Source organism: Myotis lucifugus, unplaced genomic scaffold (genome assembly GCF_000147115.1).
Source record: "Myotis lucifugus unplaced genomic scaffold, Myoluc2.0 scaffold_861, whole genome shotgun sequence".
Classification (NCBI taxonomy): domain Eukaryota; kingdom Metazoa; phylum Chordata; class Mammalia; order Chiroptera; family Vespertilionidae; genus Myotis; species Myotis lucifugus.
Window position 1 is genome coordinate 161703 of NW_005871909.1, and position 11576 is coordinate 173278.

Sequence of the window (11576 nt, forward strand, 5' to 3'; positions counted from 1 at the left end):
CAAGGCAGTGTCCTGTGCCCATCACTGGTTTATTTTTCCTTTTCTCCCCTCTCTATCCTAAACACAAGAGCTTGGAGTTTATTGTTGGATTGTCCAAGCCAATAAACCTGGCGTCTGCAGAATTTCACATTCCCCAAGGGCCTGGTGGTTTTTAATACTTGTGCAATGGAAGAGTGCTAATCTTCCTTTGTGCTTCACTTGAGAAGAAGCTTGGAGTACCAGGGTAGGGCCAGCGTGGTGCTTTGACATAGGGTGAAGGAAGTCAGGAGTTCAAGAGGAGCCAACTGAGATCTGAGATGTAGACTCAGGGGAGGCAGTTAGTACCGGAGGGCTTCTGGATTTCAGAGAGGGAAAGTTTGTGCCTGAGTCCGGGTCCAGGTGCGGGTCCGGGGCCAGGTGCAGGTCCGGGAGCAGGGTCCGCCCGAGTGTGGGCCAGGCTGTGGGCCAGGGTCGAGGTGGGGGATCGTAGGCCGGGGCGGGAATGAGGGCTGGCGTCGGGGTCGGGCCTCGCGTGGCTGTGCGCAGCCCCTGCCCGCGGAGCCCCCCTTTGACCTGGCCTTGGGCCGGAGGGGCGGCCGCGGGCCCAGTTCAGCGGTGCCTGTGCGCGGGGTGCCTCTCCACTCCTGCGCCGCCCTTGTCACCCATCCCCTTGGGCCACCTCTTCCGGGAGTCCCTGGCCATTTCTTTCCAGCCTGCCCTCGTATGTTAGAGCACATCTTACATTCTACCTGCCAGAGCGGTTTCTGTGATTTTTTCTTCAGTGCCAAGCACGTGGAAGGCGCTCAGAAATCCTAGGAGAAGGAAATGACCCTTTTTTTATGGTCCCCTCTACCGCCTAGTTTTCCTCCACAGGGCCCTGCACAGGTTCTCTGCATATTGTATGTTTGATAAATACCCGTTGGTGAATTTTTTGAAAGTGGTTGTAGGGGAGAAGCTATAAAAGAGCACGTTAGTATTTGCTGATCAGTGGCACCGCCTGCCTCGGTTGAGAGTGGTGGTAACTTTTCCCTAGTGGAAGGAAGGTGAATTCCTGAGCCATGGAGACCGTAAGTTGTTGACATGTTCCGGTGAGCTGCCTCGGGTGCAGTACACAGAAGGTGCACACAAACATTCAGTTACCTAGAGTCTGTCAAGACTCCTGGTAACTCCTGTGAAGACATCCATCTCCATGGAGCACCTGGGACGGGCATTGAACTCCGTCCGTCCCGCGTGCTCTGTGGAGTTAGGACTCAGCTTGAACTTGCAGACTTCTAGAGGCCCCTCATCTCCCCCCTTGCTGGTTCTCAAATGTCATTTATCACTCTTTCCAGCAGGTTGGGCGTCTTACTCTTCCACAAACATTGCTTTACTCATTTCCGCTGTCTTATAATATGTTTATAATACGTGTCTCTGTGTTAAAAAGCCCTAATTGTGCTTAAAACTCTCTGGAATTCCACCCACATCCAAAGGGCTGTCTGGCCTCTTCCTCCTCCTGCAGCCCTGGACGATGTGTGGGGAAGGGACACAGCCATGTGTTTCATCGCCTCCAACTTGTGAAGCAGGCAGGTAGGAAGGTACAGGTCAGTCCCTAGGATGGGAGCCTGGCCGACTGTAGCCTCACGCTTTGTCTTCGGTGTTAGTCCTGTCTGCCCACTGAAACGGAGAGTCAGGAAGGGAGGTGGGGGACATGCCTCCTCCCCTGGGTCTTGGGGTGTCGTTGGGCAGACGCATTGGAAAGCATTTTCAGATAACAGGTGCAGAGCCTTGTATGAAAATTCTTTACTGCCCCTGAGTATTATATTTAAGTCATCCTCTTAGTATCTTAGCTACAGCTAAACTAACTTTGCCTCTTTCATAAGTCAAATAATTGATCCTGTGATGTTAATGTCTCTTGTCACTTAAAATTATTGCTCACAATTTTAACTGCCAGCTAACTGGGAAAACCTCAAAAGAGACAAAAGTTTCCAGGAATACGAAGTACAGGGTACTCTTTTTTTCTTTTTTTTAATATATTTTTATTGATTTCAGAGAAGAAAGGAGAGGGACAGAGAAAGAAACATCAATGATGAGAAAGAATCATTGATCATTGATCAGCTGCCTCCTGCACACCCCCTACTGGGGATAGAGCCTGCACCTGGGCATATGCCCTTGACTAAATCAAACCCTGAACCCTTTAGTCCGCAGGCCGACACTCTATCCACTGAGCCAAACCGGCTAGGGCCAGGATACTCTTAATGTTCTACCTGTTTTCTCAGGAAAAATAATGACGCAGCTCTTACATAGTTTGATGAGGAATAAACGCTTAATCAGTAGCTGGCTGTAGCTGGGTCTCAGAGAAGCAGTTGATTTTAGCATGGGACTGTTCTGTTTTATTTTGTTTTGTTTTTAAACATGTCTTCCAGTAATAAATATGCTTTATATCCACCTGAAATGCACACAGATAGATATATTTATACTTACTATATAAAAACACAGTCTGATTTTTTTTGTTTCATTAAAATAATGCTATTGCTATCCACTGTGTTGACTTTATAGTAACCGACCACATTTTGAGAAAAGCTGGTCTTGGAGAACCCAGGGTCCTGGCTGTGTGTGGGGATGAGGAGGACCAGAAAAGCTCGTGTTCGGGGTCATGGGGAGGTGCCGGTTGCCTGAGGGAGAGGACAGAGGTGACGCGGCACGGAGCACCCTCTGTCCCAGGAAGTGAGGGTCACAGTGAAGGAGAAAGACCTTCCACCTTGTTTCAGAAACCCAGGCTGAGAAGTCCCTCTTCTTTCTGGAATCCATTCTTTCCACTGGGCCTGAGTGACCCTTGTAAGATGTTGTCTCCTGCTTTTGAACCTCCCAGGGCCTCCTTGTGGTCCTTAGGCTAAGTCCCTATTCCTGAATGGCTTCAGAGGCCATCGGGGTCAGGCCCCTGCCTGACTCTGGCCCCAGGCTGCGATTTTCTTGGTCTGGACCTTTCCAGGGCTGTTCACTTAGCCTGGCACGTGCTTCCTCAACACCCCCTCCCCCAACTCTTCTGTATGCCTCTGGTCTCAGTTTAGATCTGACTGACGTCTTCTGGGAGGTGTTCCCTGACACCCTCACCCCTCCGGAGTTTGGATGGGTACTGTTCCCCTCTTCCCTTACCACCCCATAAGACTCTCTGCTGTTTACCTGTTCCCACAGCTAGGCTGGTTTCGCCTGGTCAAGGCCTCACACATGATAGACATGTGTTTGTGGGGTGAGTACGTGAATTAGATCTTGGGTGCAGACAGATTCGGGGTTCAGTGAATGAGGCTGATGAAGAGGCTGCCCTGTGGGGTGCTGATCATGCTTTACTTTATCTTTTGAAGGTGATTCGGATGACGGGCTTCATGAAGGGCCTGTACACGGAGGCCGAGATGAAGTCAGATAATGTGAAGGTAGGTTTGAGGGGGGGCCTTAATGAATGGTTTGTTTTTTCCCCTCGCCTTAATGAATTTTTTTTTTTTTATAAGCTGTGTACCTTGGTGTGTGTCATTTATATGCTGATTATGGTTGGATAATCTATGAATTGCTGTGTACTCTTTTTCATTTCATTTTCTCATTTTTGGCAACTGTATTCATGCTAATTTTATTCACTGAGAAATGGGATTAGTGTTGCAAAGGTTAGTGCTAGCACATCAACTAATATTAAAAGCTTTATTGAATTTTTTTGTTTTGTTATAGAGGGTCAGTATTTTTAAATTGACATCTAAAAATAGCTTTTTATGCAAACAGGAACTGTGCCTACCGAACATACTAAAGGTAACACAAACCATTTGAAGTATTTTATTATTTGTATTTTAAATGAAAATCTTTCAGGATAAAGATGCAAAAATTAGCTTCCTTCAGAAGGCCATAGACGTGGTGGCGATGGTCTCGGGAGAGCCATTGTCGGCGAAGCCAGCCCGGATCGTGGCGGGGCACGAGCCCGAGAGAACAAACGAGCTGCTCCAGAGAATTGGGAAGTGCTGCCTCAGCAAGGTAATGCTGCAGCCGGGCCCTTAAAACTCACCAGCACGAGAGCAGCGATTACAGAAGGAGTTTTGGGTGATGTGTGTTGGACGCTGCACTTTGAATCTGATCCCACCTAATCTGGAACCTTGGAGTTACATGGGAGTAACTTAAAACTGTGTAATGAAACAGAGACCCAAGTTCCACAGGCTTTCAGTGTAAAATTGGGACTCACAGGGACTCACAGGCACTCGGCTCCTGGGGCCGGTGGCCTGAGGCTGTGTGCCCAGGCTTCCCGGCCTTGTCCTCCTCCTTTCGGGGCCCCTTTCAGGGCAGGTGACTGTTTCCAACTGGGGCCCAGATAGATGGAGGAACTCCTTTTCTTACTTGGGGCTCATGGAATGTCCCAGTTCTCTGCTTGCCTTCCCAGCCTCTGGTGTCGCTTCCTTCCCTCCTTTCTTCCCTATTGCCCCTCCCCTCTCCTGGCTGTTGTTTGCAGAGCTGTGCTGCCTTCAGAGAAACCCTGTTTCAGTTGTACAGGGACTGGAATTGTTACTTCCTGAGGTCCTCACTATGGCCTGGAAGCATGGCCTCTGGTTAGGTGCAACCTGGTCCTGTTTGCTGAGAAGATGGAGAAGGTCATCCCCAGGGCCTGCCTTCTTTGTGGGAGCTGGGTAGCCCCCCAGGGGAGTGGGGTTGGACCTTTATGAAGGGCTAGCTAATAAAGCCCTTTGTGTACCTGGTGGGTTATGGGCTGGGGGCCAACCTTCATTGTTGCTGATAGCAGCAGTGGTGGCTCCTAGGAGGCCTCAGGAGAGCCCCTCTGGTCTGTGTCCAACTCACAGGCTTGGAGATGCAGAAGCTGAATTTGCCAGTGCGGGTGGTGGGGAGAGAGAATGTTTCCCCAATCCCCACCCCACATCCTTCACGTTGCTCCTCTTTCTAGAAAGCAAATCTGACTCCTGTCTTCCCCGCTGAATCCTTTGAGGCTTCCTGTTGCCTGGGTGTGTGTGCGTGTGCGCATAGACAGCTCTGTGATGTGGCTCATAAGGCCCAGAGAGACCCGCTGCTATTCCCCGTCCTCCAGTTCTCTCTTGTCTACTGTACCTGTGCCTGCCCTGAGGTCTCCTGCCCTGGTTGTTCTCCCACCTCCCAGTTTCATCTGGCAGCAAAGTGGGACCCCTAGCCTTTCCTCCTCCCAGGCTGGCTTGTGTTCCCATAGCACACACATAAGCACAGCCGTTTAACCATTGTATTTAGCCATGTCTCCCAGAACATCCCCTAGTATGCAGTATATCTTCCCGTACAGCGGTGGCCAACCTTTCCGACCTCACGGACCAGCGATTGGCAACCGCTGCTCCAGTATATCCTCGGCCCCGGGTCTAGTGCCTCCTTGTGGAGAGAGTGCGGGAGTGTGAGGTGTGCCCAGGCTCTGGCCAGTGGACGGGGTGCTGCAAAGGGATTCTCTCATTTCCTTCCTTCAAGCCTTTAATGCTGGGTGTCTGTGACCCTGTAGGGACTGGGAGGCGTTCATGGAGTTGTCCTTGAACAGTATGTCCACACTACAAGCGCGATTCGTTGAGCTCGGGTGGGTTCTGCTGTCCACACTACAGTGCTGCTAGTGTACCAACAGGTGGCATACTTTGTGGCGACAGCACTTCCTCTTCATGTCTTATCCTTCGAATCGCACTGATAGACGAGGAATCTGTAATGAGCTGCCTTTGAATTCATGTTTGTTACGTGTGCTAATCCCAATTTCACCCGCATTTCATTTCCTCCCGTTGGGACAACAAGCTGTCCAGCGATGATGCGGTGAAGAGAGTGCTAGCTGGAGAGAAGGACGTGAAGGGAAGGGCCTCACTGACGTCGAAACCTCAAGAACCGGACAACAGGAATGTGAGAGAAGAGGAGCCCAGGGTTCCTAAAGATGAAGAGGTGATTCCGAGGCGACATATTGGAGCATGAGACAGTGAGTCTTTTTGTAGGTCAGGCAATGACATCTGTAAATGAGCTTGTTATTTGACTTTTTTTCTTTCAGGGCAGAAGAAATTTCTGAAATAAATGAGAGAAGTACAAGCAGAGATCGCAAACAAAAGAAGAATTGAGAGAAGAAAGCAAACAGAGGGAAAAGAAAGGGACAAGGAGAAGACCAAGGAGAATGACCGTGATCGACATAAAGACTCTGAGAGAGACAAGGGCCGCGAAGGGGAGAGAGAGAGGACCAGGACCAGGGCCAGGCCGGACAGGGACAGAGACAGAGGCAACAGGGACCGGGACAAGGATGTGGACCGTGCGCGAGAGAGGAAAAACGAGGGAGGAAAAGAAAAGGAGCGGTGGAAAGACAGGGAGAAGGAGCGCGAGCGAGACAAGGGCAGGGACAGGGATAGGGACAGGCGGAGGGTGAAAAACGGGGAGCATGCCCGGGACCCCGTCAAGGAAAAGATCCGAGAGCATGATAAACCGGAGAAGAAGGTAAAGTCCTCTTTGAAAATGTGAGCCTCTAACTTAGAGTTTGTGGTGTTCTCTAAAATGACTTTTATCTTCATTAGAATGTGACTAGGAAACTGATTTTTTTAATCGCCAGTTTAAAATTAAGAGAGTCTTGGATTCTCAGTAGAAACTGGGAGAGATGCCAGTTTTTTGCCAGGTGATTTCAGATTTGCTCTGTGCTGTGAGTGGTGTTTGGGTGTTTTTCTGAAGTCTGTGGAACGGCCGGGACCCAGCGTTGTGATTAGTGTTTGCAGGCTGGCTCAGTGGTGTGTGGGCCCAGGAGCCTGGTTGTGGCTGCATTCATTAAGGATTATGGCTGCTTCCTGAGTCTTGTAGGTATTTGTGGGTAGGTACAGTAAGTCCTTGGTTTCTGTATTTCTTGTTTAGTTAAATGTTCAGATAAATTTAGGATTGACCAGAAAATTAGTTTGCTTTCAGTGTTTTCTGAATGTACAAGTTGCTTTGGTTCCCTATGGATGGTATGGGTGTCCCGTCAGGCTAGTGTTCCAGCTGTCTGTTCTCCTGGGGGCATCATGTGGTTCTAGAGTGTTCTGGGAAGAAGGTCGTGGGGGTCTTCTAGCCTCCAGCTGCTAGAAAGGAGGGACCCAAGGTCTAGAAAGGTTCAAGGTCAGTTCAAGGTGGTGAGGGGCGAGGCCTGAGCTGTGCTGCCTCCAGGGACAGCCCTCTGGTTTTGTAGCATGGTACCTCAGGGTGCTGCACAGGGGGCCCAGGGGTAGATGGGCCTGGCTCTGCGGGAGGCCTGGGCACTGCACATAGGTTTGGTTAGTAATTGAGTTGTGATTTACTGGGAGCCTTGGGGTCCCCACGGGCCCTGGAGTAATATAACCTATGGCAGGTGTCATGAAAACCAGGGTCACCGCAAGAGTCTGAGAAATACGAAGACATTCCCCATGTTCTCTCACGCATCAATGTTCTCTCTCTCTCTCTCCCCCTCCCTCCCTTCCTTCCTTCCATTCCCTCCCCCTCCCTCTCTCCCTTCCTCTCTCTGAGATCAATTAAAAAAGAGAATGTTTAAAAAAAAAAAAGACATCCCCCATGTCTTGCTCTTTCCAGAGGTCTCAGAAGTTTGTCACCAACCTGCTTTTTCTGAGGCGCTGGCACATTCTGTGCGCCAGGCAGCGAAGTGAATGGCCAGTGTTCCCACTTGTTTGTTCACTACACCTGCTGGTGCTGTGACGAGGTTTTGATGGAGAGACAATTCTAAAGAGCGGTTTTGCGGGTGGATGTGTGGCACCTATTGGAGCCAAGTAAGAGCAGTGGTTTTGTGTAAATGTATGTGAGACCAGGGAGAAGGCGCTGTTCATGCTTGGAGCTGGGCCGCCAGAGAGAGACAGACAGACACCAGTCCCGACTTCTGTATGTAACCGGTGGCTTGGGAGGTGAGAGTTGCCTCCCTTCGACTTCTGTCCAGCTTAGATGGCGTTCTCAGCCTCCCTCCAGGGTTTGTGAGGAAAAGGTGAAATGGTGGGTGTGAAGTGCTCTGCGAAGTCACAGTGACATGTGTGGGGGTGAAGGACCCAGGCCATCTGTGGGCGTGACACCCTGTCTCCTCTGAGGAGACAGCTGGGTGCACCTGGGCTGGGGGCGCCCCGAGCAGGGTCATTATGGCCAGTGCCGTCTGTCGGTCAGGACTAAGTGATGAGGACATTTAGTTGTCGAAATGTTGACCAGGCATAATGCCCTCTGTCTTCACAGAGGAACCTCAGTGATTGTATCTCCTCTCCCAGTACGAGATGTGTCTTCCAGGGAATTTGATTCAAGGTGCGAGGTGGTTTTCACAGTTTTCCTGCAATTTGTCTAAAGAGGGCTTTCCTGGCGCACAATCTGGAGCCTCCCTTTGAGGGTGCCTGGCTCTCAGAGCCGGGGAGGGAGCGGGCCACTCTCCCCCACTGCCGGGCCCCTGTGTCTCACTAGGATGTGCCCGAGAGGTTTGGCCTGGCGCCAGGAGACACTGTCCTGCAGTTTCCCCGAGAGGCACTGCCTCTGAGCGTGCTTCCCCTGTTCTGCCCGTGTGGGAGTGGTCTGGATGGTCTTTTGGGATCCAAGCAGCTAACAGCCACAGGGGTCCGATCTGCAGTGGGACACGGGGAATGGTTATCTCACTGTTGTCAGCAAGAAGCATCTTGCATTTGGATGTCATTTTAGATGTAGTGAATTTGAATAATTCTAGAATTTGAAGAAAAACACTTTTTTTTTATAGTCATCAAGCTCCGGGGAGATGTCTAAAAAAGTTGTCCGATGGATCTTTTAAAGACTCCAAAGCTGAAACAGAGGTAAGCTTTTAAAAATAACTTTAAGAGACGCAAAGCTGTGGCTGTGTGGAAATAGTAACTGCTGTGCCGGGGCCTCTCCTAGCCACAAGACGGGAGGAGCGCGCAGCGCGGGCTGCAGGCCGGAGGGCCCTGTTCAGCTTGTCGTAGGAGCGATGATTTGAGTGGCTTACTGCCTGGACACACAGCTGGGGAGTGCAATCCTCCGGTCTCCTGTGTGGACCCCTGGGCTTCCTTAAAGCTTCATTTGGCAAGTGCTATGAATGGTGTACAAAGGGACAAGGTAGTCACTCGGGAGAGGGGAGGTGGCACTTTGGATGAGTCTGGGAGAGGACTAGTCACCAGGCAGACAGGGAGACAGAGGCCAGGCTCTGCGGGGCTGTGTGGGACCCCGCAGCGTCTCCAGTGGCAGGGGGTGGTTGAGGCTGGGCCCTTTCCTCTCCATGTGGGCCATCCTAGAGGTTAGACTTCCCAGCTCTCACAATCTAACTTGCTTTCAGAGAGCGCCCCCAGGCAGCTGCAGGAAAGAGGGACGAGGGGTGGGACTGAGGTTGGGAGGCCAGTTAGGAGGTCAGTTAGGAGGCCGACATGGCTGGTTGAGGGAGGTGGCAAGGCAGGAACTGCCAGTGGTGGGAGGGATGGGATGAGCTGCTTTCTCTGATCTGGGCTCACAGTTGTCTACGGATGCGTGATCAAGTGTGTAGCCATAGTGGTTGAATAAGGTATGGTTGGCTAGTTGCTGGCCTGCTCAGGGCTGTAGAGAAGACAGGATTCTAAATGTAGAGCGAGAGCGGGTTCAGCCTCCCTCTGACTCCTCAGGCCTGGCGTGCTTTAAATGCACCTAGTTGGTGTCAGTCCCTCTAAAGAGTATGGATGGCCTTGTTCTGTGTCCTGTTCTTCCTCGAGTGGAGCTTGGATCATAAATCTGCTCGTGGATCTCTGGGTGATGCATCAATTAATTTTTTTCATTCTCTTTAAGACGGAGGTTTCCAGTAGAGCACCCAGGTCAATGGCAACAAAGACTTCAAAACGGCGATCTAAAACCTCATTGGAAGGTACAGCAAACTGTATCATATAAGTGCCTAAACATGTGGAGAGTCATTTCTTTGCCTTAATCACAGTATCTATGGGAAAACACTCCTGTGGCTTGAAAGCAGATCTGCCATTGGGAGGATGAACAAAGACTGGGAAAGTGATGAAGATATATATGTGGCTCTTACACACATACATGAGCTCATGACACCGGGGCAGAGAGCACCTCCTTACTGGAGATCACACCTAGAAGATGTGATCCAATGTTAATTCTCTGGAAATATGTACCAGTCATCCATGTTTCAGCGACTCTTACCTTTGTATGATTGGCTGCATTTAATCCTGATGCAGGAGGGACAGCAAGAGCCTCCTGTTCTCAGGCAGGTGGTCCCTGTGCATTTAAAACAGCAGAAGTTATCACTGGGAAGCTGCAGGGAGCAGGCCTGGCCTGGGTTTGCCGAAGGATAGACTCATATGACAGAAATAACTGAGTGGGGAGAGCGAGCCAGTGCAGGGAAGTGCTGTTGAAGGTTTTCAGTTCAGTATAAAGTTACTTTTCCTAAATTGTGGAAGTTAAAGAAGTGAGGCAAGGATGTCATCTTTGAAATTTTTCATTTAGAAATTAAGCTTGGGTGTTTTGTTTTGAGTTTTTTGGACATGGAATCGTCCATCCCCTCTTTAACCATAACATGTAATACTTTACTGAACATCTGTGTGGGGTGGGTTCCCAGAAGTGTAAGCGCTGGCACGAAGGTTTTAGCTACGGGTACCTGCTGTACCCTCTGCCCCACTCCCGCTCCAGGGCTTCAAAGGCTCGCTGGCTCCCTGGACTTCCTAGTGAAACTGCATACGCTGTGGGTCAGTAATTCTCATCGACTTCCTCATTTGTCTGTTCTTCCCTTTGCCTGATTCCTTATTACTCTCCTTAGAGCCTCGGTCTTAATTTGCATAACTTCCCTGTACATGAGGGACATCTGCCAATTTTTAAAAAAGTGTTTGTTTTTTACATTTTTAAAAGTTCATTTCTATTAATTATGTTTGATTTCTGACTTGCCCAAGAGTTTAATTTGTTTGCATTGGAAGCTGCCAGTCTTTTTTTTTTTTTTTTGTCCAGAGATTTGAGAGATGAAGACTTTGTATTTTGTCATACATTATTATCAATTGTTTTAGCTATCTCTTACTTTAATTCATGGTGGAAGGTGAGGCTTCAGAGTCTTTTTTTCTTTCTTTCAGAATAACTCAGCAGTGTTCCGGGATCACTTACTAGTGATTTTCCTTCGCTCGTGCTCTCTGGTCTCCCTACACGCCTTTTTAAACTTCCACTGTTTTCTGTTTTACTACTGGTTTCCTATCATTGTTCTTTAAAACAGCTTTCAGCCCTTTTGTCTACTCTTCCAGATGTATTTTTAAATCACTTGATGAGTCAAAGAATCCCACGACCCAGAAACAAAACTACCTTAACTTTCCTGGATTTAGTTGGATTTGTGTTAAACTCAGGCTTCATTATGTGGGGAAGACTGGATACCTCTAATTTGGAGTTATGCAGGCGTCTCCTTCCTCCCAAGATGTGTGTGCATGTGTGTCTGTGAGTCAAGGTTTATTTGGTCGTTTGTTTTGTTTTTAGTTTTTTGGAAGTGGAATCTCCCTTCCCCTCATCATTTTTAGTGATTATTGTTAGAATGTAGATGCGTTATTGATTGTTGCAGTTGTATCCTAAATCAAGCCTTGACATAGTTCTTCTGTTGACTTGTTGGGTTTTCTGAGCTGACGGTCACATTGAGTGCTTTTCTTTTCTGCGTCTGAGTTCACGGGCGAGCTTGCACT

General features: G+C 49.4%; 1 protein-coding gene across 1 annotated transcript; it reads left to right on the forward strand.

The window, feature by feature from the left end:
• Positions 1 to 3137: 3137 nt before the first annotated feature.
• Positions 3138 to 9775, forward strand: LOC102434154 (TRAF3-interacting protein 1; the record flags this gene model as incomplete). The annotated part of the gene is given in 11 exon segments (XM_014448568.2): positions 3138 to 3205; positions 3318 to 3386; positions 3808 to 3969; positions 5734 to 5874; positions 5978 to 5989; positions 5991 to 6027; positions 6030 to 6062; positions 6065 to 6411; positions 8651 to 8674; positions 8676 to 8723; positions 9700 to 9775. Coding segments are annotated over 10 exon segments (940 nt in total), but the record flags the coding sequence as incomplete, so codon positions are not given.
• Positions 9776 to 11576: the final 1801 nt, after the last annotated feature.